This window comes from Lissotriton vulgaris, chromosome 2_1, assembly GCF_964263255.1.
Source record: "Lissotriton vulgaris chromosome 2_1, aLisVul1.2, whole genome shotgun sequence".
NCBI lineage: Eukaryota > Metazoa > Chordata > Amphibia > Caudata > Salamandridae > Lissotriton > Lissotriton vulgaris.
Genome location: NC_141687.1, coordinates 715195407 through 715221105, shown reverse-complemented (window position 1 = coordinate 715221105; position 25699 = coordinate 715195407). Strand labels below are relative to the sequence as shown.

Genomic DNA, 25699 nt, shown 5'->3' with positions numbered 1-25699 from the left:
AATCTGAAAGAACGGATATTTGTCCAAAAAAGTACATTTCTTTTTTTTTTTTTTTTTTTTTTTTTATTTCAAATCTTTTTTATTGAAGAATAATAAGGATAAAAATAAAGACAATACAATAAATCTTTAAAGGTACAAATGAACAAATTCTTGGTATCATGACACTTACAATAATCAAAAAGGAAATCAAGGGGAGAAGATAAGAAAAGGAAGAGAGAAAGAGAGCTAGAGAAGGGAAAAGATAGAGAAGAAGAGAAGAGAGAGGTGAGAAGAGAGAGGACAGGTGTATCCATAGGGCAATAGTAGTTGGTTTACCCAGAAAAAGTACATTTCTGATCTTTCACGGAGCACACACTCCTTTTCTCAAACACGCCATGGGTTTCAGTGAAGCCATTGTGTATCCGGGTAACTCCAATGACAAGAGCTCAGTACCTACATTAAGATGGCTTCCCTGTTCACTTGCAATGTCTAGTAAAAGAACTAGAACTCACAGGGGCATACCTGCTCATGCAGATATCTCTTAACATGTGCTAATATGCACCCGCCTTAAGGTGTGCTGTAGGGGTGACTTGCATTAAGTACCTGCAGTTCACTTTAGCATTGCAAGCATACTGCAATGGCAGTTTGCATGTTATGTTTTCCTTTGGGGAGGTGGGGGTTTAAGACCTGCTGCAGCCCATAGGGACTCCCTAATATCCATGCCCTAGGTACTGTAGCACCCTTGTGAGTCCCAGGTAAATGGTACCTAAAGTCCTTCCCAATTGTGTTAAAATTAGGCATTTTGTTTTTAACTGAAATAACATGACTTGAGCCTAGTTAGATGGTGTTTTTTTTTAGAATGAGTGCACTGAAGCCTGCTAACAGCTCACATGGGCAAAAAGAGGGGAGCCCGGGGAGGGGAAACATCTGCAGAGGTCCCGCTTCTTATACAGGAAAGTAGTTGACCTTTCTCCAGGGTACATCTAAATGGCTTTTAATGCTGTTATGTTTTCTGGAAATACCCTCCGTCCTGTTCTGATTTTTAAAGGAAATGTAAATTGGTTACAGTGGGAGATGCTTTCTATATTTATAAAAAATTGTTGATGGACCGAATGCCGAACAATGTCATACATTCACCCCAGTACAGAGACCTGGGCCTAAATCCATCATTTTTTTGCTCCCCATGCCATTCCAGTTTGAACCCAGCCATATGCAAATGATTCTTGACCCCGTGCCCCATGGGAACAGTCCAGCCCGAACTGCCAAGCCAAGGTTTTCCCTGGACTAAACCAGCATCGGTATCGTTCTATATTTATAGACACCCTTTGTTTTTTAAAAAATCCCTAGACAGTCCTTCAAACTGAGTCAAGTCATAGGTTTAAGCTGGCAACATTGGAAGTTGCTTAAGCCAGTAGTTTCTGTTCTTTTGTATTGCTCTTGGGAGGATTCAGATGTATTATTGTCTGTTGTAATCAGACTTGCCACTCGTTAATTCACCAAGAACCTAATAGCAGATTTTCATTTTTTTGCAGATATGATGCCTCTCTTGCATAATTATGTCACAGTTGATACAGATACACTCCTGTCTGATACAAAATATCTTGAAATGATCTACAGTATGTGCAAAAAAGTAGGTATATTTCTAGATTTCTTGCTGTTAAAATTAAAGTTTCAAAATGCAGGTTGTACTTTAAAAAGGTTGTTCAGGTTTCTAGTTGAAATGAGTTGATGGAAGTCCAAGTAGGTATATTGTATTGAAAAGTATTGCAGGCTTGATTTTATTTATCATTGGAATACTTTTTTTTAACTGTAGCTTGTAATATCCCAAATTAGTTGGAGTTGGTTAGAGCTACAGGCAGTTGTATCATTGACTTTAATTGTATTGAAGGCTGTGTATATCAACTTCAATAACATTAACATCATTAAATCCCATCAAAACTTGCAGGTTCTAACAGGAGTTGCAGGAGAAGATGCAGAATGCCATGCAGCCAAGCTGCTGGAGGTAGTCATCCTACAGTGCAAAGGGCGGTGTATTGATCAGGTGAGATTTCATAGACTATTTTAGTTGAACATACTGGTTCAAGCTTTTTCTTCAAGAGAAATTTGGGGTCTAAAAAAAAGATGCAGGCTAAATTACCAAGTGTTTATAGTAATGTTGGGAGCTCTTTTGAATTACCAATATGGTGTTCTTGAAGGCTGCATTTGTTGTGTCACGAAAGAAGTAGTTTGTAGGTTTACTGCAGCCTTAGGCCTAACACAGAGGATGGTAAGACATTTGTTGTGCACACAAGGAGTAATAAATGACCCGTGACTCAAAGGAGCTCCATACCAACTTTATGAAAATAAGCGTTGCTCAAGATTTCTTTTAAGGCCAAGATTTTCGCATAAAGGTAAGTATGTTTTTAAATAGAAATTCTTTTCACTTTCAAAAGTGGACTCTGCAAATTTCAGTCTTTGCTATGTTAGCCTATGGAGGAAATCAATAATGCTGTTTTACAAGTAAATGTGCAACTTAAGATGTCAGTCTTCGAGTTTCAGGGTAAGCAGATTTCAATGTTCAGGTAGGCACAAACCTTGCACCACAGGGGCGTTAGAGTGCACTGTTGGGCACCCAATGCAAATCAATGAAGGGACTTTGTTTTGAAAATAGGCTGCATACGTTGAACCGGGGGCTTAATAAAGAACACCAGTGACAGCAGAGGTAAATTGGGGTGCTGTAGGTTGCAGGAACAGTCAGTCAAGTTCCTCAAGGACCATCGTGCAGTAGTGTCCTCTGACGTTGGGTTTCTCTTATAAGAGCCGGTTGGGGGGGAGAATTCACAATGCAGGCATTCTTGGAGTCCAGGAGGGGTCAGCCAATGCTGTACTTGATATCTGGATCTTTGTGGAACCTTTTCTGAGTCTGTGGGCCACCTGGACACAGGCTGGAGGCAGAGGCAGCGTGGGCCGGAATCATGAATCCAGAGGGCACTAGAGTCCTTTGGGTCGATTTCATATAGACGGAGCTGCTGTCCTCCAGAGTTCTGGTCTTTTTCAATGTTAGGCAGTCCTGCTAGGGGTTGTTGATCGCTGGCTACAGGATAGGCGCCTTTCTCTTTGCAGGGTCTTTGAAGCTGCAGACAGGCCGGTAGGGCTGGGACCAAGTCAGTGGGCATCGCAAGTCTTCTCTATACGCCACCCTTGCCCTTTTTTAGGTCTCGACTATTCTGTCCCGCAGGGATAAATAGACAAGAGTATAGTAGGCAAAACAAGCTCTTGAACCATTGCGGATTTAGTACAGTTCATGTGAACACAATCACAGGCATTCTCCCCACAGGCATTTTTTTCAAGAGCTTTCATTGGCTCTTCACTTTGTGCACGCTGCATTCAGCTGCCCAGTCCTCCCACCCCCTCTTGCTCATCACACCCCGCCCTCTCCAGTACGCCAACACGCAGCCCACAGCTTCTCTCCCATTGCGCATTCTCCCCCTGGGCATATTTTTCAAGAGCTTTCGTTGGCTCTTCACTTTGTGCACTCTGCATTCAGCTGCCCAGTCATCCCACCACCTGCCTTTCCGCGCGTCTCGCTCACCACACCCCCACCCACCCCCCACACAGCAATGCAGAGAAGCTTGTTTCTTCTAGTAACATAGTTTGCTACCTCTTGTATTTTGTTTGCTCTTGGTACTTGCACAATTGTCACTATTGCCTCCTGTAACGTTTGCTTTTGTAACATGCTCACGTAGTTTTTGCTTCATTTATCACTACTGTTCCTATTGTGAAGCTCCCTGACACCTTCGGGTTAAGTCCACGCTATATAAAAACACCTCCCTCGTTCTTCTGCCGCCGCCATTGCCTTGGGCTCTCGCGCTCCTTTCTCCCTCTCTCCCGCGCGCTCGCCACCGCTCTGAGCCAACCAAAGAGCGAGTCCAGCAGCTCGTGCCACAACTGAGAACAGCACGCAAGCTCAAAAGCCAAACTGGATAACTATGCACGCGCACTCCCAAACGCAACTCGTACCTGCGCATGTCGCAACCTTAATTTGTGCGCACGCGCTGTCATCTGAGTCCTGCGTACAGTCTCACAATGAAGCTCGCTACTTTCTTTTCTCTGATTGCAGGCTTTGTGTGGTCTGCGCATGTGTGCTGGTGAAGTGTTTTCCTGTTTCTCATCCTACATGCCCTTCCAGCGCCTTTACTTCCCGAACTACGGATGCCAGATTTTTTGTCACAAGTAGAAGTGTTAAGGGGCCTCTAAAGTTAAATTTCTTTAATATTTTGCACACGGTAGTGGCATTATGGTGTATATCAGCTACAGAAGTATAGCATTACATGCCAATCTACATTGGATTCATTGTTTTCAAAGGAAAATACCGATCTTTTAGGGAAGTCATGTTGACAACATTTAGCTGTGTGCTAGGCTTTTGTGATAAAACCTTCACAAAGCATACATGCATAGTTAAATGTAATTCCTTTATGGGCCTTGGGTGAACCTTCAAAAACCATGGGTCGATTCCAGTATCAACATTTTCTTCCGCCCTCCGCTACATCCAACATGGAGCGCAAGGAAGCCCACTTAAGCCATGTGCTCTCTTGCTGAGTCAGTGTTTTGCCTAAACACATGTAAACTGCGTGAAACTGTGTTCCCTTCACCGCCAGGGCTGCTGGTTGAGTCCTTTTATTTTACATTTTCTTACAGGTTTTCTTTAATTTGCTTTTTTCTCCTTATAGTTATTTTTCTCATTTGTCAGCATCTACTACTGGGTGCACATCCCCTCCACTCCTTAAATGTCTTCATTGACATTTGGGTATAAACGAAACTGCTGCATGGTGCAGACTACCACACAACTCACACTCCTGCACGCCGCCACATCACTCCTGCACGTCACCCTCCAACACCAACTCCGCCCTCCAACCCCAACTCCGCTGTCTGTCGTGCCACCACCGCATCACTGAACGCCACCACCGCATCACTGAACGCCACCACCGCATCACTGAACGCCACCACCGCATCACTGAACGCCACCACCGCATCAATCTTTGCAATCATTCAACAACTGGTTCAAATAAAGCACATCAATTTCCTGGAGTTGAAGACAGTTTTCCTTGCTATAAAAGCGTTTCAGACAACTGTACAACCAGAGGGTGTAGATCCAGACGGACAACACTACAGCGATGTTCCACATCAACAAGCAGGGTGGAACAGAATCAGCCACGCTCTCTAAGCTGGCGCAGGAGATCTGGACTTGGGCCATCCCTCTCCACATAGACCTGCTAGCCATTCATCTGCCAGGAAAGGACAACGTAGAAGCAGATAGGCTCAGCAGACAGACATCGGCAACCCACGAATGGGAGCTCAATGCACAGGAGACAAAAAGGCTGTTCGACAGGTGGGGGACAGTCGGACCTATTTGCAACATGCCAAAATGCCGAAGCTTCGCATCCAGGCGGCCGGGGGAGGGGTCCCTGGGGAATGCCCTATGGATAGACTGGTCGAGGACATTTGCTTACGCTTTTCCCCCCGATACCGCTGATTCACAAGGTCCTCAGCAAGTGCAGAGCGAGCAACATGACACTGATACTGGTCGCACCACAGTGGGCCGGGCAAACATGGTATTCGCAGATCATGGAGATGGCACAGAGTGCACCCCACAGATTCGGAAGGAGAAAGGACCTGCTCACCATGCAAAATGGGCAGGTGCTACACCCAGAGCCAGAGAGCCGGAGCCTGGTAGCGTGGCTCCTGAGGACATAGAATTTATCTGAAACTACCAGAGAGCACTTTGAGGGTACTTCGGGAGGCACGGAGGCCCAGCACACGAAAGTGCTATGTATCAAAATGGAAGAGATTCACTCTATGGTGCATGAGAGAGAAGCTGCACAATAAGATGCAAAGAGACTCAACGGTGCTTAGATACCTCACGCACCTACTAGACAAACTAAGCTCATCCTCCTTGAGAGTTCACTTAGCAGCAATAGTTGCTTACACAAGAGGGGAGACGTCTAAGAGTTTCTTCACCTCACAAGTGGTTAAAAGATTCCTAGAAGGAGCAAAGAGGATTGCGCCTCCAAAGAGGGTGCCACCACCTGCATGGAACCGTAACCTGGTACTAACAGAACTGATTAAACATCCTTTCGAACCAATTCACAAAGCATCCCTAGAGGGGCTAACAATAAAATCCGCTTTCCTGGTAGCAATCACCTTGCTGCGCAGGGTAAGCTAACTACAGGCATTAACGTTACAGGAACTCTACATCCAAATTCACAATGATAGGGTGGTAATGAGAAAGACCCACACTTCATGCCTAAGGTGGTGTCAGGGTTCAACATGAATCAAACTATACAAATACCAAGTTTCTTCCAGAAACCGACAACAAGCGCTAAACGAGCTCTTCACACACTAAACGCCAGAAGGGCTGTCATGCACTACATTGAAAGGACAAAAGATCACAGGGAAAAAAAAATCTTTGTTTCCTATGCAAAGAGCTTCATGGGAAAACCAGTAACTAAAAGAACAATTGCGAGATGGATCGCACAGATTATACAATTCTGCCACAAACAGGCAGGGGAAGAATTGGCAGGGGGGACACGGGCCCACTCTACCAGGAAAAAGGGAGCTACAATAGCTTTCCTGGCCAACACACCCATTCAGGACATATCCCTGGTTGTCTCCAATGCCCGGAAAAGAGCCAACTCTCAGACTACGGGTGATGCTCCTCCCCCAGACAAGGAATCAAAAGTCTTTGAGGCTTCGGGGAAGAGGGTGGCAGCGCAGGCAGCCAACATATGGCGCATCTCCAACACGCAGGCGCTCCTAGAGCGTTATGACAGGGCACACTATGATACTCTAGGGACCCTTTTACAGCATTTGCCCGAATGATTTAAGGAAGCGGCTAAAATGTTATTACAAGAGGGGAAGCTTATCTCCAATGCTTCCATAAAGTGCGCTCTGGACGTGGCTGACACCGCCGCACGCGCAATTAACACTAGCGTTCTGCTTCGTAGACATGCATGGCTAAGGATATCTGGGTTCAAGCCGGACATTCAAACCACCATCTTGAACCAAACAGTCAACCCAGATCACCTGTTTGGCCCTGAGGTTGACACCACCCTTGAGGATGAAAAAGGACACCGACACTGCAAAATCTATAGGTGCCTTGCAGTCCCAGCAGTTTCGGAGTGGGTCCTTTCGTCGCTCCAATGCTAGAGGCACCTCAAGGGGGCAACTTTCGCAGTCAGCGCAGTTCTACAAAAGCAACACCCAGACTGCTTATACCAACAAGGGTCGAGGTGGATACCGTGGCAACAACGCCAAGGGCAGTGGACGTGGCAGCAACAGCTCCAGGTCTTCCACTGCCAACAGTGACGCCTTGTCACTGCCCCCGACCACGCAACACCGGTCGGGGGGAGACTCCAGCAGTTCCTGCCCGTGTGGAAGTCCATCACCACGGACAGGTGGGTCAGAACACTTGTCCAATTCGGTTATTGTCTGGAGCTCACATCCACTCCACCCAACATACCCCCAAGGCACCGTCCTATGTCCGGCGAGCACTTGCACTTATTGCAGCAGGAGGTCACAGTCATGCTGCAATAAGGGGCAATAGAGCTCGTGCCCTTGCAGGAAAGAGGTGCGGGAGTTTACTCCCTGTACTTTCTGATTCCAAAGAAGGACGGATCCCTCAGGCCCATCCTGGATCTCAGGCCCCTCAACTTTTACATCCTATCAGAGCATTTCCACATGCTCAGACTGCAGCAAGTTCTCCCACTGCTTCAACGGGGGGACTTCCTAGCAACTCTGGACCTGAAGGACGCGTACTTCCACATTCCGCTACATCCTTCACACAGAAAATACCTCCGGTTCACCATCCAAAACCAGCACTACCAATTCAAGGTTTTGGCTTTTGGGGTCACCACGGCACCCAGGGTTTTCACAAAGTGCCTGGCGACGGTGGCGGCGCATCTGAGACGTCAAAACATCCATGTCTACCCCGATCTGGACGACTGGCTCATTCAGGCGAAGTCGGCCCAGCAGTGCGCCGACCACGTGTCCCACACCATTCACCTTCTGCACGATCTGGGGTTCTCACTGAATTACCCAAAATCCCATCTCCAGCCCGCCCACATACGGCAGTATCTGGGTGCGACCATAAACACTCTGGCGGCCACAGCACAGCCAAATTCAGTGAGTCAACAGCATTAAATCGCTGATCCAAAAATTCAGACCTCAACACTCGCTTCCAGCAAGAGTGTTCATGCAGTTGATAGGCATGATGGCCTCCTGCATCTCCATTGTCCCGCATGATGGCCTCCTGCATCTCCATTGTCCCGCACGCGAGACTGCATATGCGTCCGCTTCAGGAGTGCTTGGCACGTCAGTGGCTCACAACCAGTTGAAAGACCTAGTGTTGGTGAGCGGTCGGGCATACAACTCTGCATTGGTGGAATCCACAAAACCTTTGCAAGGGCCGACCGTTTCAGGAGCCTGTGCCACAGATTATCCTGACAACGGACGCTTCTCTCCAGGGATGGGGAGCGCATGTACTCCAATACACTGTGCAAGGACTATGGACGCAGCAACAGGGGAAGATGCACATCAATGTTCTGGAACGGATGGCGATCTTCATGGCACTAAAGGCCTTCAAAGTACATCTATGCAACAAGGTCGTGTTGATTCGGACGGACAACATGACGGCGATGTACTACATTCAGAAGCAGGGAGGCACACACTCTCCGCAGCTGTCTCATCTGGCTCAGAGCATGTGGAAGTGGGCCATTCAGAGGAACATCTTCCTCATGGCAGAGCATCTCCCAGGCAAGGACAATCAGATGGCGGACCTGCTCAGCAGGCACAGCCACCAAATGCACGAGTGGGAGATACATCCATCAGTACTCCAGCCGTACTTCCAAAGGTGGGGTCATCCAGAGATAGACCTGTTCGCCACGCAGGAGAACGCAAAATGCCAAAGCTTCGCCGCCAGGTTCCCACACCCACTGTCGCAGGGCAATGCGATATGGATGAACTGGTTAGGCAAATTTGCGTACGCTTTTCCCTCAGCACCTCTGATACCGCTGGTGGCACGCAAACTCAGGCAACACTCGATGACTCTCATCCTAGTTGCTCCAACATGGGCTCGTCAACCATGGTACACCACGTTTCTGGAACTGTCCGTGGTACCGCATCAAAGGCTACATCTCACACCCAGCCTTCTGACGCAGAGCCATGGCGACATTCAGCACCCAGATCCGCAACAGCTCAACCTGGCAATCTGGCTCCTGAAGTCTTAGAGTTTGGCTACCTGAACTTACCTCCCAATTGCATGGACATCATTCGGGAGGCAAGGAAGCCCACTACTAGAGCCTGCTACGCGGCAAAATGGAAGCGTTTTGTCATTTATTGTGCGAACCACAACATTAACCCGCTGGATGCTTCTATTCAGAACATCATCTGTTACCTGTTCCATCTGTACAAGTGTAATCTGGCCTATACTTCCATTCACATTCACCTGTCTGCAATGGCCACGTATCTCCAAAATAGACAACACCTTTCACTCTTCAAGGTGCCTGCCATCAAAGCTTTTTTGGAAGGCCTCAAACGAGTCATTCCGCCACGGACTCCACCAGCTCCTGAGTGGAACCTCAATGTGGTTCTTACCAGACTGATGGGTCCTCCCTTTGAACCACTGCATTCCTGCGAGATTCAGTTCTTGACATGGAAAGTGGCTTTCCTCGTAGCAATTGCATCGCTACGGAGGGTTAGTGAATTGCAAGCCCTCTCAATCCAAGAGCCATTTATCCAAATTCATTTCAACAGGGTGGTGCTCCGCACTAACCCTAAGTTTCTGCCCAAGGTTGTGTCTCAGTTCCACATCAACCAAACAATCGAATTACCTGTTTTCTTTCAAAATCCTGAGACACTGGCGGAGCGGATGCTCCACACCCCTGACGTTAAACGGGCCCTAATGTATTACATTGATAGGACCAAGGATTTTAGAAAAACTAAGCAACTCTTTGTCGCCTTTGCGCCACACCACAAAGGTAACCCTATTTCCAAGGCTGGTATTGCTGGTGGATCGTTAAATGTATCCAGATCTGCTATGCAAAAGCAAAACGCACTCTTACCATTCCACCAAGAGCCCACTCCACCAGAAAGTTGGGGGCCTCTATGGCTTTCCTTGGAAACATTCCCTTAGAGGACATGTGTAGAGCAGCCACATGGTCTACCACACACACATTCACTAAGCATTACTGTGTTGATGTGCACTCCAAACAGCAGGCAGCTGTAGTGCAGGCTGTTCTCAAAACACTTTTCCAAACTGCTGCAGCTGGCACGGGCGGCTGCCGCTAATGGAGGGACTGCTATGTATTCTATGCACAGATATGAATTCAGCAGCCCACATGCCTCGAACCGAATATGCTACTTACTAGCTGCAGTATTCACATATATACTCATAGCATGGTCATCATTCACTGAGTTTCACTCCATCTTGGCCACAATGGCTAAAAACAATCTGGGGATGGAGTCGATGCCCATGCGCACTGTAGTCCAGGGGAGGAGCCACCTCTTGTGATACTTCGAAGACTCTGTAGGAAGGTGGATACCGGACTATGGTTGCCCCCAATTTTTTTTCCTGGTGTTTTGCTGGTTTTCCGACTTAGTTGACCTGGGGCCCTGCCAATCAGGACCCCAGGCCTACTGCTCTCTCTAAAATGGATTCCATGTACCTTGGGTACATTTCCAATTGGTACTGGGCCACCTTATCAGACCCTGTAACTCAGGGCATAGGTGTACCCAGGGCCTACCAGGGGCTGCAGCATGTATTATGCCACCCGTGGATGGCCATCTAAATCGGACACAACTGGCTGCACGACAGCTGGGGCAAGGTGGTGTAATCACCCTTTGCTTTAGATATAGTATACCTATATCTAACCCTAAAAATGGACACACAGATTCCTATCAGTCACTCCTATGGCAGGCCTTGACAATCCTGAAGGCAGAGTGCTTGGAATCGTATAAGATGGTGCTCTGGCATGAGCTGAGCCCGTTTGCAGCTTGCGGAACCAAGTCCTAATAGCTGTTCCATGATAACGCATACCATATACTCTTAAGTGCATTATAATCCTCGCGGTTATATGCTATCTTTGGTATTGCTTTATCAAAACATGTCGAGTAAGGTGTCATACGAATTGGAATACTAACCCCTCGCCAATTCTGGCGACGGGGTTAGCATTCCACCCTTCTAGAGGGACACGACATGTATGTAACTGTGAACCCCGGTTAAAGTTAATTCAAGCCTCAGCTCCACAAAATGGATGCTGCCACCACAGACACGAGTCTGACCTCCTGCTGCTGGGAGTCCTTCCAGCGAGGAGAGCTTGGACATAGGGTTTCCTGTCAGGGGCGGTGCTAGCACCATCCCAGACAGGGTTTTGTGTATCCTGGGTAGGCAGGGCTTTACAGGAAGGTGACTGCAGAGTGGCACCCCGGTGCACACTACGCATCTGCCGGCTAGAACCAGTTCCAGGGGCACACCAGCCCCTGGCCTGGGGAAAGTCCGGCATGGGAGAGGGGTGTAACCACCCCCCTCCTGGTCCCACCCCTAGGGCAGGACCTAGTCGCGTGCCCACCCCTTTCTTTAGGATAAAGGCAGGAGCGGGGACCCTTCCAAATTAGATCATCTTTGAATCAAGAAACTACTTTCTACGAAAGGAACTCTCGACTTCTCAAGATTTCTCCCTTGTGGCTAAGGAGTAGTCACCCTGCATCCGCAGGCACCATCTAAGAACTCTGCGGTTTGCTGCACGTCCTTCCTCAGGAATCCGACCGACCAGGACAACGAGACCCGGCTTCCCTGGCACCTCTGACCTCTACCTACCTCTACAGCTAAGCTGAGAACCGTAGGTGCGACGAGACCTCGAGGGACCGGCCATCATCAGGACTGCACGACTTCTATCCAGCACGACCGCCGAGGGATCCTCTGAGTGCTTTGGGGTCCGAGAAGCCCCGACCCTGAGCAGCTCCAGCACCGAAGTCCAGCCCCCCAGCATCTCCACGATCTGCGTGGGGCCCTTCTGCTTTTTGGCTGCTCACCGCGTTGTCTGGCTACTAGCCCGCTGGCTTGTGGCCTTGACGACGATCAACGACGACCACTCTGCTTGTCTGGTGGTTGCTCCAGACTGGCCCTTGCTCCCTTCCAAAAGAGGAGCACCCCGGACCCTCCTGGTCCACTCCAGACGCCATTTTAGGTCCACCGCGTGGGCTTGAATTTGCCAAGACTTGTTGCCCCAATCCTGGATCCAGCGACATCAACAGCATCAACCATCGTGATACAGCTCGCACCTCCATCCTGGTCGCAGACCACGCCTCCTGGTCCGTGAGACTGCAGAGCCCAGCGTCGCCCACTCACCTGGTCGAGGTGACTTTGCCTGGTGCCCACACAATCACTGGCTAGTGATTAAGAACTTGGTCCCCTCTGCTTTCAGGTGTCATCCATCTTCGATCCAGGCTTGGATCCATCGAACAGTCTTCACTGGTCGCCTGCCAGCAACTTCTTTCTTCAGGCTCCTGGTTCGTCAACGAGGATTCCCGACGTCTTTTCAGACCTATGCAGCCGCAGCCCCTGGGCTAGGTAACTTCGGCATTTCGCTGTCCCAGCATAGCCTCACTATCCAAGGGTCCAGATACACTTTTGTTTTCGATCTACCTAGTCTGGTTCGCCCGAGAACACTAACTTTGCCTTTACTAGCTCCCATAGACTGTCCCGCATCCTGCGTGAGAGTGCACACTCTGCACCCGAGTCCCCTAGGCCTCCTACTAGTAATCTGAAGGTTCAGTAACATAGTCCTAGCGATTCCAAAGCCTATTAGTTCAGTACTTACCTGCTAGTAATTTCTCATTCCACTTTTAGAGTATATGGTTTTTCGTGCCCCTCGGGCATTTGTGTAAATTGTGCAACTTAAAGTATTTTCGTAAGAGTTTTGTTGTGTGCTTAGTACCCTGTCTTCATAAAGAGTACAGGGCTGTTGTGATTTTAATAAATACACTGTTTATTTTCATAACACTTGTGTGGTGTCCTTTCACTTTGTGTTCAAGGGGTATATGTGATGGTATAACAGCTGGCTTAACACGCCCTCTAGAGTTTAGCCCGAAGACTGCTCGTATCCATGCTACTAGGATAGCTGGTCTATAAGTTTGACTTACAACCAATCATCAATAAGGGTTGTTTGGACTGATACAAAGTGCTCACTAGAATAGAGAACATTATATATCAGGCCCACTTCTCACAGACTCTTCCAGGACAACAATGTGCAATCATCCGGACCCAACACTAGGCGGCGATCTATGCACAGATATGAATGTCAGCAGCCCTACATGCCAAGAACAGATGCATACTAGTAAGTAGCATATTCGTTACAGGACAGAAACTACTCCCTACCCCTGATGGGATGTTGAAGCACGTTACTCCGGAAGCCCATAAAGGATTAGTGGTGAATTAATATGGTGAAATATGAAAGTAATTTCAGTGGTGGATATTAGTCCGTTATTTGGAGTGAGAAGGATAGCTGAGGGATAACCGGGGAGAAATGTTTGCATTCATATAACACTTGTTACCCCTGGTGGGTGTTGAAGCGCTTTTCTGGCGAGTAGCATGGCTCTCCGGAACCCATAAAGGATTAGCGTTGAAAATTAGTATAGTGAAATGTGAAGTAATTTGAGTAGTGGATATGTTATTCAGTTATTTGGGTAGAGCAGGGTAGGTGGCGGGATAGAAGAGGGAAAGAGGTTTGTACTTATATAGCGCTGCTACCCCTTATGGGGTTTTGAAGCCCAAGTAGCACGCTACTTTGGAACCCAGAAGGATTAGTTTTGAATTAGTATGTTGAAACATGAAAGTATTTTTAGTGGTGGATATGTTAGTCAGTTATTTGGATTGAGTAGGGTTGGGGGGGGGGTAGAAAAGGTAAAAGGTTTGCATTTATATAGTGCTTGTAACTCTGATGGGGTGTTGAGATGCTTTATTGGAGAGTAGCATGCTACTCTGGAACCCATAAGGATTAGTGTTGAAATAGTATAGTTGAATATAGAATTTGAGAAGTAAACATGTGGTATCTGCTATTTTGATTGAAAAGGATAGTGGAGGGATAAGAGTAAAGGATTTTGTAAAAAAAAATCTTTAGGTCTTAGCAGTAAGAGGATGCTTTTGGATAAGTAAAAGATTTTTGGAGCGGAGGATTCGGAGGGAAGAGTTTAGAAAGGTGTTTTAGGGGATCGGGATAGTAAGAGGTGTCCGATGATGCAAGGAGGGGTGGAGGAGTCTGAGTCTAGAAAAGATTAATTTGGGGATCAATGTAGTGCAATGGGGTTTGGGATAAGAGTGGATTTAGAGGATATATTGATGTGTAGGATGAGAGATAGGGTAGTGTATTGGAAAGAGTAGTAGAAAGAAGATGATTCAAAAGGTTGGGCTAGAAGATATATTGAGAGAAGTAAAGGCTGAGAAATAGGGTAGTGCATTGGAAATGCTAAATTAGAAGAGTGATATAAATATAGATCCATAAGTACATAGATACAGGAGGTAAGTATAAGTAGATTAAAGATATTTATAGAGGCACAGGATGAGAAATGGGGAAAGACATTGGATTTGCTTTTTCAGGAGAAAACTAAGACACAGATCCAAGTACATGGAAGGTACATAGATGCACAATGGAAGTTCAGGTAGACCAAAGGTTTTTATTTTTCCCAACATTCTACATGTTTATAAAAAGCAATACACAAAGATGGGTACATATCTATAGTGCAAACAAATGTTTCTATACAGAGGGATATGCGGTAAATTTCTGTTTGCATATGGTGCTTATGTAAAGCTGAAAATGTAAAGAAAAGAGCAAAAAAAGTAATTGCATGTGAAAAACAGTGATAGTGTGAGATTTTACAAAAACAATGGATACTCAACATAAAAATAGTGCACTTACTCAGATAAAACTCTGGTCATCCGAGTTTGTCTTGGAAATCTATCCTGTCAATTACACTGAATATACCAGATCTACACGTCATTGGTGGGTGAAAAAATCTACAGATGGTATCTGACCATGCACATTACCAAGAAGAGGAATGTCAGCCTTGTGACACAAAAAAACTTCTTGGCACAAAAACAACTTGTAATCATTCGAGCCCAAACCTAGATGTTGGACTTATGCAAAGCATGTGAATCTACAGCTCTACATGCCAAATACTGATGCTTAAAGGGTAAGTAACCTAATTCTTTCCATGCTCATATAACTTGCAGGATTGTGGGTTTTTTTTTTTTTGGTAGTGATTTGTGAGTTTAATGTGATTTATTCCTTGGGTGTCATGTCTGCAACAACAGTTACCTCTTTGATTTTTTTTTTTGGTCTGCTTTGTTTAATGCATGCATAAACGATCTAATTAGAGAAATGTATTTTGAAAGTTTTTAACTTGCTAACTGTTGTAGCAAAATTCTTAGTCTTCAGAGGCACTGACCTTTCTCGAGGTATATGTTCAAGATGTTAATTATCAAAAGACATTTTCTGTTCATTGTTGCAGTGCATACCCTTATTCGTGGAAGCTGCTTTAGAGCGATTGACACGAGAAGTAAAGACGAGCGAACTCAGAACAATGTGTCTGCAGGTTGCCATTGCTGCGTTGTACTACAATCCGATTCTACTCGTAAACACCTTGGAAAATCTTCGTTTCCCCAACAATGTTGAGCCGGTTACCAATCATTTTATCACACAGTGGCTTAACGATGTTGATTGCTTCTTAGGGTATGTGATGTCATTTGTGAACAATGTAAAATCATTGTCATGCTTACTCTAGGCAATAAGAGTCTTAATCCAAAGTGGGAGAAAAGATCAGTTTGGAATGTGTAGAAAATGTGAGTCTATACCTCAGTATGCAAATGCCTTTAAACCTTTTTCGTACATCTTCCACTTTTTATTTTGCATTCAGTCACTGAGCAGGATCTCAATTGTATAGATGAATGTTTGCTAGATTGTATCATGGAATAAGTAATAGGTTAGTCTTACCACTGTATTAAGAGACCTGCAGTATGAATGTGTTTTAACACTGCACCAGTTCTGTACAAAAGCGCACTCCACAATATGCATCAAACTCATGATAGAACCACTCTGTTTATATAACCCTATCGCCCCATACATATCCCACTGGCCCTTTTGCTCTGTTACTTTATTTGCAGGCATATCAGACTAGCATGCCTTGGCTTAAGTGTCCTTAAGCAATTGCTTCCAACAAGCATGCCTTAAGGAATACCATTGACCTCTTTCTGCCACATTGATTAGCAGGAACAGCACCTAAAACACAGAACCTGTATATGGAGAAATGTTTATAGTTCATACAGTGAAAAGAGTTTAATTGGTTATTTATTCTTGTTTTCCAGGCTGCATGATAGAAGGATATGTGTCCTTGGACTTTGTGCTCTGATTGATCTAGAGCAGAGACCACAAGTTTTAAATCAAATTTCTGGTCAGATACTGCCAGCTTTTCTTCTTTTATTTAATGGGTTGAAGAGAGCCTATGCCTGCCATGCAGAGCACGAAAATGAGAGTGATGAAGACGAGGATGGTGAAGAAGACGACGAAGCTGGTAGGTGTTTATAAAGGGACATGACTAAAACACAATCTGGTTCTAACCACTGCAGGTTTGCACTCTTCAAGCTTTAATTTGAATATCGTAAACCTAATTTTACACTTCTAATTAAACATACGTAGCCTGTGTGGATGTAGAAACATATGTATGCTCCACATTCTCCTGCCATCTGGTATGGGGCTTGGATTTCAACATTTTTTTCTTTCTTTAAAGAAGTCTTTCAAGTCAAGAAATATAGCGACTCCTTTATTTGGTAATGCGTATCGGCTCCAATGTTGAATCCCCTCTCCCCAAATCAAGTTCAGACTTGTACCCATCGGGCTCAATGTTAAGCAGCTAATGGTACTAGTGCCTTGCCTTCAGTTTCCTTTTTCAAGGAACAATCTACACGGATCCGCGATTCCTCTTTATTGTCGTTCAAAGACCTTTGACTCCAGCCTGCCGATCATTTTCATGCCTTGGTCTGCACTTACAGAAGCCCTCTGCGCAAACGTCATTCCATTCTCTGGACACAAAGACTTGCATAAGCCAAGGCCTTCCTCGGAGACTGGCTTTTTGACGAGCATTGAAGACACCAAAATCTGCACAGAAGTCCACACTTGCATCAAAGCCACTATCTGTGCTAAATAAATCTGTGTCACCGAAAGCACTATGAACTGCACAACTCAACCTCCCATTCTCTAGCATTTGCAGGTCTTGAATGTTGTCAAACTGTTCTTCATTCACCAACAAACTGGACAAATGTCCACCAAGCTCCCACCAAATCCTCAGGAGATACTCCAGAGAAAGTTGTCCTTTGAGGCGCAAATTGCCTTCGTACACACTTGCCCCAGGGCACAAAAGACCGAATGACGGGGGCACTAGTCCCCTTCCTCCTTGGTGACCTCCCTTACTGCCACCTCCTGTAGCTTCACCAGAGTTGGCATAGCTCTTCCTATGTGGCGGGCAGCCCATTGTATCCAAGGGAGCCCTATGAGGTCCCTTATGCCTTGGGCCAACAATGTTGATTACCCCTGGTGATCCAGAACCAGATCTGTACATCAAAACCCCACCCCATCTGAAGACACTACTCCCTACCACAATGTTATACAAAAGGTGGCTACTCTTCATAAATTAAATATGCAGGTCATCCAGGAGGATGATTATTTCCTGGTAGAAACACTTTCAAAAACACAACATGCCATGCAGAGGTGGATGCTCAACGTGGTGCCAGACCTTCAAAGAGGTGGTCAAGACTTGGGTTATCACACCAAGGCCTGACAAAAAAAAATACAAGCCCTCTTCAATAAACCCACCCTACATCTGCACCACCAGAATCTCTTGTGCACCAAATGAGTAAACCTGGTACAGAGTACATCCAACCACCTAACATGGAGTAAAAAGATTGTTGCAGTGAGCAAGCAGGTGGCTCACTAGCAGATTGCTTACTGTTTGCCTACTCTCCCGATATGAGGGGGCACATTGGGATGAGATGGATAAACTCCTCCAACACCTGAACAATACAGCCCTTGTGGGCAAGAGCAGGTTCATGAAGCCAAAACCATCCCAAACACTATCCACTGCATTCTTGATGCAGTCGACACTGGGAACAAGTGTTTTAATATCCTCCTGATCTGACGCTTTGTGTCTCCGGCTTAAAGCCGGAAGTACAGCAGCATCTCCTGAACACCTGTTCGGTCCGCAGGTAGGCCGGATGCTTAAAGCTGCAAAAGAAATTGATCCAGCCAAGGTAACCTGAGCCCTTCAGATCGCAACACCCTTGGGCTCCTTTCACAACTCCCTAAGGCTCTCTTCACAGCTCATAGTATGGGGGGGGGTGCAAAGGGGGCAGTAAATAAACTTCCCCACACTGTCTCGTGTAGGAAACAGGAATTTTGTTGCAGATGTACCCTCCCTTCCCCCCTCATTTTTGACTACTAGATGCTAGTTTTCAACTCTGACCGTGCACTGAGGCCTGCTAATAAGACATTGGTGCCAATGCTTTTCCCCCTATAACAAGTTAGTCTAATTTTAACCCAATTGGCATGGACTTAAGCACCCCTGTAAGTACCTATTAATTGGTACCACTGATTCCTAGGACATGGCTACTAAAGAGGGTCCCTAAGGGACGCAGCAGGTCTAATGCCACCCTAAGAGACCCAAACAAATTGCATGCTGGCTGCTATTGCAGAAATCGTGAGTGAAAACACAACATGGCACACTCACTGTGAGAAGTTGGCCTGATATAGTGCTCACTATTCTAGTGATCACTGTGTATCATACCAAACTACTCTTATTGATTGGTTGTAAGTCAACCTTATAGACCAGCTATCCTAGTAGCATGGACAAGAGCAGTCTTTAGGCTAAACTCTAGAGGGCGTGTTAAGCCAGCTGTTATACCATCACATATACCCCTTGAACACCAAGTGAAAGGACACCACACAAGTTGTTATGAAAATAAAAGGATATTTATTTATAACAAGTCTACCCTGAACTCTTTGAGTCAGGGAGCTAAGCACAATACAAAACTCTTCAAGTTGCACAATTTACACAAATTGCCGAGTGGCACGAAAAACCATATACACTAAAAGTGGAATGCGAAATACTAGCAGGTAAGTAACAAGATCCAGAGGCTTCAGGATCTCTAGGACTACACTACTGAACCCTAAGGTTAGGAGCAGGAGGCCTAGGGAGATCGGGTGCAGTGTGCGCACTCACGCGGGATGCGGGACAGTCTATGGATGCTAGTATTCGTAAAGTTACTGTTATCGGACGAATCCGACTGGATAGACTAAACTAAAAAGGATCTGGACAATTAGATAGTAAACCAGCGTTGGAGCACCGAAATGCTCGGGTTACCTAGCCCAGGGGCTGTGGCTGCATAGGGTTCAAAAGACGTCAGGAATCCTCGTTGTAGTCTATGGAGCCTGAAAGGTTGCTGGCAGGCGACCAGTGAAGATGTTCGGAGTGATCCAAGCCTGGATTGGTGATGGAGATGACCTGAAAGCAAAGGGGACTTGGTTCTCAATCACTAGCAAGTGAGTGTGTGGGCACCGGATGAAGTCACCTCGACCAGGTGAGTGGGCGACGCTGGACTCTGCTGTCCCTCGGACCAGGAGGCGTCGGCGACCAGGCTGGAGGTGCTAGCTGTCCCACAAAGGTGTCTGCTGTCAGCGATGCTGGACCCAGGATTGGGGCCACAAACCTTGGCAAAGTCAAGCCCACGCGGTGGAGTCAAGATGGCGTCTGGGATGGACCAGGAGGGTCCGGGGTGCTCCTCTGTTGGAGGGGAGCAAGGGCCAGTCTGGAGCAACCAGACCAGCGATGCAATCGTCGTGGTACGTTGTCAGGAGGGCCACAAGCCAGCAGGCAAGTGGCCGGACAACGCGGTGAGCAGAAGGGCCCCACTCAGATCTCGTGGATGCTGGACTTCGGTGCTGGAGCTGCTCGGGTAAGGGCTTCTCAAATCCCAAAGCTCTCACTCGAGGATCCCTAGGCGGTCGTGCTGGTTAAGCGTCGTGCAGTTTTGAAGATGGCCGGTCCCTTCAGGTCTCGTCACACCCACGAATCTCAGCTGGGCTGATGATGCAGGTAGAGGTCAGATGCCAGGGAATCCGGGTTTCGTCGAGCTGGGCGGTCTTGATCCGGAGGATGGACTTACAGCAAACAGCGATGCTTAGAGGGTGCAGGGTGGCTACTCCTTAGTCACAAGGGAGAGTCTTCAGAAGGTATCAAGAGTTCCTTTCGTGGAAAGTAGTCCAGATTCAGAATTATCTAATTTTGGCTCCTACCTTTATTCTAAAAAAAAAAAAAAGGGTCTGGCACGCGACTAGGTCCTGTCCATGGATGGGACCAGGAGGGGGGTGGTTACACCCCTCACCCTTGTCCGGACTTTCCCCAGCTCAGGGGCTGGTGTGCCCCTGGAACTGGTTTAAGCCGGCATATGCACAGTGAGCACCAGGGTGCCACTTGCCTTCCTCTCAGCCCTGCCTACCTGGGATACACAAAACCCTGTCTGGGATGGTGCTAGCACCGCCCCTGACAGGAAACCCTTTCTCCAAGCTCTCCTTGCTGGAAGGACTCCCAGCAGCAGGAGGTCAGACTTGTGTCTGTGGTGGCAGCATCCATTTTGTGATGCTGAGGCTCGAGTTGGCTTTAACCGGGGTTCAGTTACATACATGTCGTGTCCCTCTAGAAGGGTGGAATGCTAACCCCGTCGCCCGAATTGGCGAGGGGTTAGTATTCCAATTCGTATGACCCCTTACTCGACATGTTTTGATAAAGCAATACCAAAGTTGGCAAATAACCGCGAGGATTATAATGCACTTAAGAGTAAATGGTACGCGTTATCATGGAACAGCTATTAGGACTTGGTTCCGCAAGCTGCGAACTGGCTCAGCTCATGCCAGAGCACCATCTCACATAATTCCAAGCACTCTGCCTTCAGGATTGATAAGGCCTGCCTTAGGAGTGACTGATAGGAATACATGTGTCCATTTTAGGGTTAGATATAGGAATACTATATCTAAAGCAAAGGGTGATTACACCACCTTGCCCCAGCTGTCGTGCAGCCAGTTGTGTCAGATTTGGATGGCCAGCCAGGGGTGGCATAATACATGCTGCAGCCCCTGGTAGGCCCTGGGTACACCTATGCCCTGGATACCGAAGGTATACTGTACAGGGACTGATAAGGTGGCCCAGTACCAATTGGTAAATGCACCGAAGGTACATGTGTGTCAATTTAGAGAGAGAACAGCTAGGCTGTGGGTCTGATTAGCAGGCCCACAGCCAGGGAAAGTGGTAAACTAGTGAAGCAAAAGGCAAAAATCTGGGGTGATCATAGGATTGCAGACCCTACTCTCCTACACTCACTGTGTGCCTTGTTAAAGAAAATGCATAGAATATATGCAAGTCACCCCTACGGGAAGTCTTTCTGATAGATACATCTGCCAGTGGATTCCTCACCTTGTGAATATCCACTGCGCAGCAGCCAATCAAACTTTTGTAGCTCTCCACGCCGGCAAGGTCATGGGCGACGTCACTGAGGGTACGACTCTGCTCGCGACCCCGCTGACGTCACTGGATTCCTAATAGGGCCTCGTCGGCGAGATGACGTCAGTTCCCTTTTTTCCGCGCCATCGACTCGAACGGTTCCTTGGGACTCTGTAGTAACATTGTTATTGTAGTTGTTCTTGTCTGTTTTTCTCGTTTCCTTTCGAAGATGTCTGGGAGAAAATCTGGTTTGCGTCAGTATTGGAACTTTCATAGATTCCCATGCTTTGTATCATTCCCCGTCGGAATGGGAGCCTCGGTAAATAAAAAATACCATAGTAGTAAGCACAAGTGAAAAAAAGACCTAGGCCTCATCTCATTTTGTAGCTTATCCACCTTTTTGTAAAAGAGACCAAATTCTTGCAATAACCAATCAGAGCAGCCTCTCCACATAGAACCTTCCTGAGAGAGCCTCGGATTTTCTACCGCATGTTGTGCTAGGGAGTCTCCATTGAGCTCTGCTCCATTTTCTTCACTTTATCTCAACTTTACTTCATTTTTTCACTGTCTGACAAGGAAAAGAAGGCACTGTTTAGAGCTTTTGCTACCTGTTCGAAGAGGAGGCTGTTTGTGGAGGACAAACATGAAGATTGCATATATTGTTTGTACCCGGACAACAAGGCCACAGAGTGCAAGATTTCAGGACCTTCTTCACTAAAACCTTGAGTCTACTGACCTGGTTACAAAAAATGTAGACTCGAGGGAGTTATGTCTTCTGACAGTGAGGGCTTTTCGACTACGATCAAATAAGAGGGGTAGGTCTTCCGCTCCTACTTCTAGAGAGCCCCCTGTTAAGGCCTTGCTTGGGACCTCTGATAGGCCTGCTTCCCTAAAATCTCCTCACCGCGGTGAAAAGGAGAGGCAGGGACAGCTTGAGGAGTCGCAGGCAGCAAAGAAAGCTAAGAAGGTAGTCTCTGGGTCTTCTCCGCCTTCAGATAAAAGAAGGAATGGCAAAAAACCTTCTGCTCCTCAGGACACTGCTTTAGACAAAGAACAGCGTCCGTCGACGGCGAAAACTACAGGTACGTCGACGATTCCTGTCAGACTTCTCTGACAATAACCTCGTCGACGGGATCGTCGACTATGGTTAAGTCGATGGCACCTAAACCGTTGTCTACGTTTAAAGTGCCTGCTTCTTGTTCATAGCCGACGAAGCTTACATCATCCACGTCGACTATGATGACGACTAGGCTAGTGTCGACTGCAATGACAACTACCAGAATGACTTCTACGACCGCTGCCATGATCATGACTAAGAGCTTGTCGACACCGTCTACTATCCAACCTTCGTCAACGAGAGTGATCTCACCGTCGACGCAGTCTCTTCGTTGACGACTCAGTCTACGACATCGTCGACTAGGATTCTAGCATAGACTACGACTCCAGTCCTCTGTATTTCTCTGAGGCATATAACTCCTGAAATGACGTCTCCACGGCGTGTCACATCTTTACCTCCCTCATTGCTTTTGGACCACAACTCTGAAGAGGAGGATGAAGGTCCTTATGTGCCGGCTTATAGCCCATCAGACCTGCAAGTCAAATGCCAGGGGTCAAGTTCTGACGAAGGCGAGGTGGAAGAGCATCACTATCTTCAGCAGAACACTTATGAAGAGAGACCTCAAAGGTGTGTTCACCCAGAGTTCTCAACAAAGGCCACACCAGGAAATGGTGGCAATGCCGTCCTCTTTTATCTCTGACTTACAGTTAATGTTACAAGATTATAGGAGGAGGTTCCCATCTCAGCCGGAGGGACAACAAGTATGTCCTATTTCACCCTCTATTCGGCACCGTTGGCCGTGGCGGAAACACCATTGCCTTCAAGGGTACGCGAACCAGAGCCCAGGGAAGCTCCTCCAGAGGTGGTTAATATCCAGGATGATGTCTCATCCGATGGAGAGCAGCAGGTTGACCCCTGACCAGGATCCATATAGAGACTGGAATATTGATGGTTTTCAGGATCCGGATGTCCCAGTGCTGGATACCGCAACTTCTCCTCCAGCAGACATTGGAGGTTTCCATAATCTCATGGAAAGAGCGGCTAAGATTTGGTCTGCCCATTTCAACGGTTCAAACTGACTGTTTTTTATACGACTTCAAAGAGCCATACAGAAAGTCTGTTTGTTCTATCCCCATCATAGAGCATGTTTGGTCAGAGGGTATCAAAGCCATGCAAAATCCAGCGACGGTCCTCCCGGTTCTTCCTCGGCTGGAGAAGAAATAGAGCGCCAGAGGGCAGCCCCGCATGCCTCACTGGTCAGCCAAAGCCAGACTGTCATCTCCCAGGCGGCGCAGAGTAAATTGAAGAATCCATCAACGCCGCTAAAAACACCACAGGATAAGGAAGGGAGGAGTCTGGATAATGTGGGCAAGAGGTTCTCTACAATGGCCAGCCTCCTCGTTCGAGCGGCGAATGCTCTGGCTATCCTGGGAAGGTATGATCGCCAGATGTGGTGTGACTTGTCCCCATTTGTAGAAGAACTTGCAGATGGGTCGAAGGGCGAGGTCAAAAAGATCTTGATGGAAGGTGAGCGTGCCTCTTCAGAGGTAATAGACTGCGCTGGCAGGTTCAGTGGTTTTGCGGCGCCAGGGCTGGCTGCGAGCCACATGGTTTCGCCAGGAAGTACAAAACAAAATTTTGGACTTACCTTATGTTGGGGAATTGTTGTTTGGAAAGCACGTGGATGATGCCTTGCAAGGCATAAAAAAGGATACGGACACTGCCAAATCCTTAGGAACTTTGACCTACCGCAAAGTCCCTTTTTAAGGGTGCAAGAGGAAGAGACTTCTCATCGTACAGAGGCGGCAACCAACAGCGCTACTCTTCTTATTCACAATCTGCTAAATCGTACATGCCCCAATATTCACAGCGACAGGGTCCATCGGCGTCTTTCTCTCGCCAGCCGTCGAGGACATCCGGGGCGACAGGGCAGAGACTACTCTAAACGTCAATAGCGGCCCGGTGGCTCTTTCTACTGTTCCTGTCCCTTAACACCAGTGGGGGGGCAGGATTGCTCATTGTCTTTGCAGCTGGAAGGTCATATCATCAGACCAGTGGGTTATAAATATCAAGGAAGGACACACTTTGGAGTTCCAACATCTTTCTCCAACAAGAGCTCCAGACGCCACCACGCCCAAACATCTTGGTCTTCTTCGTCTCTAAGCCCACCAACTCGTCATCAAGGGGGCAATAGAGCCTGTACCTCACTCCCAAAAGGGGAAAGGGTTTTATTCCAGGTTCTTCCCGATTCACAACACAAACGAGAAGTGGCGTCTGATACTAGATGTTCGAGGGCTCAACACCTATCTCCTAAAGTTGTCATTCAGGATGGTCACCCTTCAAGACATCCTACGTCTGCTCAAGGATTTAGAGGATGCATATTTCCATGTGCCCATCCACCCAGCTCACAGGCAATATCTTCGATTTACAGTAGGCAAAAGCCACTTTCAGTTCAAGGTGCTACCCTTTGGTCTCTGGTCCGCACCGAGAATCTTTACGAAGGTACTTGCTCCTGTGGCAGATTTTCTAAGGAGGCAGTCTTTAGAAGTCTTCCCATACCTGTAGTATGTAGTAAAGGCTCCTTCGTTCCAAGAAGCTTCCAAAACTGTCACAAGCTGCAGTCAACTTTTCAAGCAGCTGGGCCTTCGGCTCAACAGGGAGAAATCAATCCTGCGGCCATCCAAAAGGGCGAAGTTTTTGGGTGCAATCCTGGATACAGATTGTTGCAAGGCTTTTCAGTCAGAAGAAAGCCAAAGCAAACTTATACTGTCTGCTCGCCTCCTGCACACAAGGAAGTCTGTCGGTCCGTCGGTACAAATCCCTTCTCGGATCGATATCATCCTGCATACCATTGATTCCGCACTGCAGGCTTCGGATGTGTCCACTGCAGGAGCAACTAGTCGAGCAATGGCGTCAGGCGACAGGCTCCCTCGACGACAATCGTGGTAACACCAGTGATGAAAAAAGCAAGCAGCTGGTGGTTGGTAAAAGAAAACTTCTCAGTGGGTCTGACATTCTAGCTTCCTTAATCTCCCATGGTGCTGATAACAGATGCCTCCATGGAGGGTTGGGGAGCGGTTCTACAAGAGC

General features: G+C 47.2%; 1 protein-coding gene across 2 annotated transcripts in view; it reads left to right on the top strand.

Moving 5' to 3' along the window:
* The window catches only part of IPO7 (importin 7), a 262709-nt gene that overhangs the window by 166339 nt on the left and 70671 nt on the right, over positions 1 to 25699 (top strand). For both annotated transcript variants that reach the window (XM_086955971.1, XM_086955972.1), the window contains exons 19-22: positions 1512 to 1609; positions 1925 to 2020; positions 15520 to 15740; positions 16373 to 16578. In XM_086955971.1, the coding sequence (XP_086812097.1) occupies positions 1512 to 1609; positions 1925 to 2020; positions 15520 to 15740; positions 16373 to 16578 (621 nt within the window). The remainder of the gene's footprint in view (positions 1 to 1511; positions 1610 to 1924; positions 2021 to 15519; positions 15741 to 16372; positions 16579 to 25699) is intronic.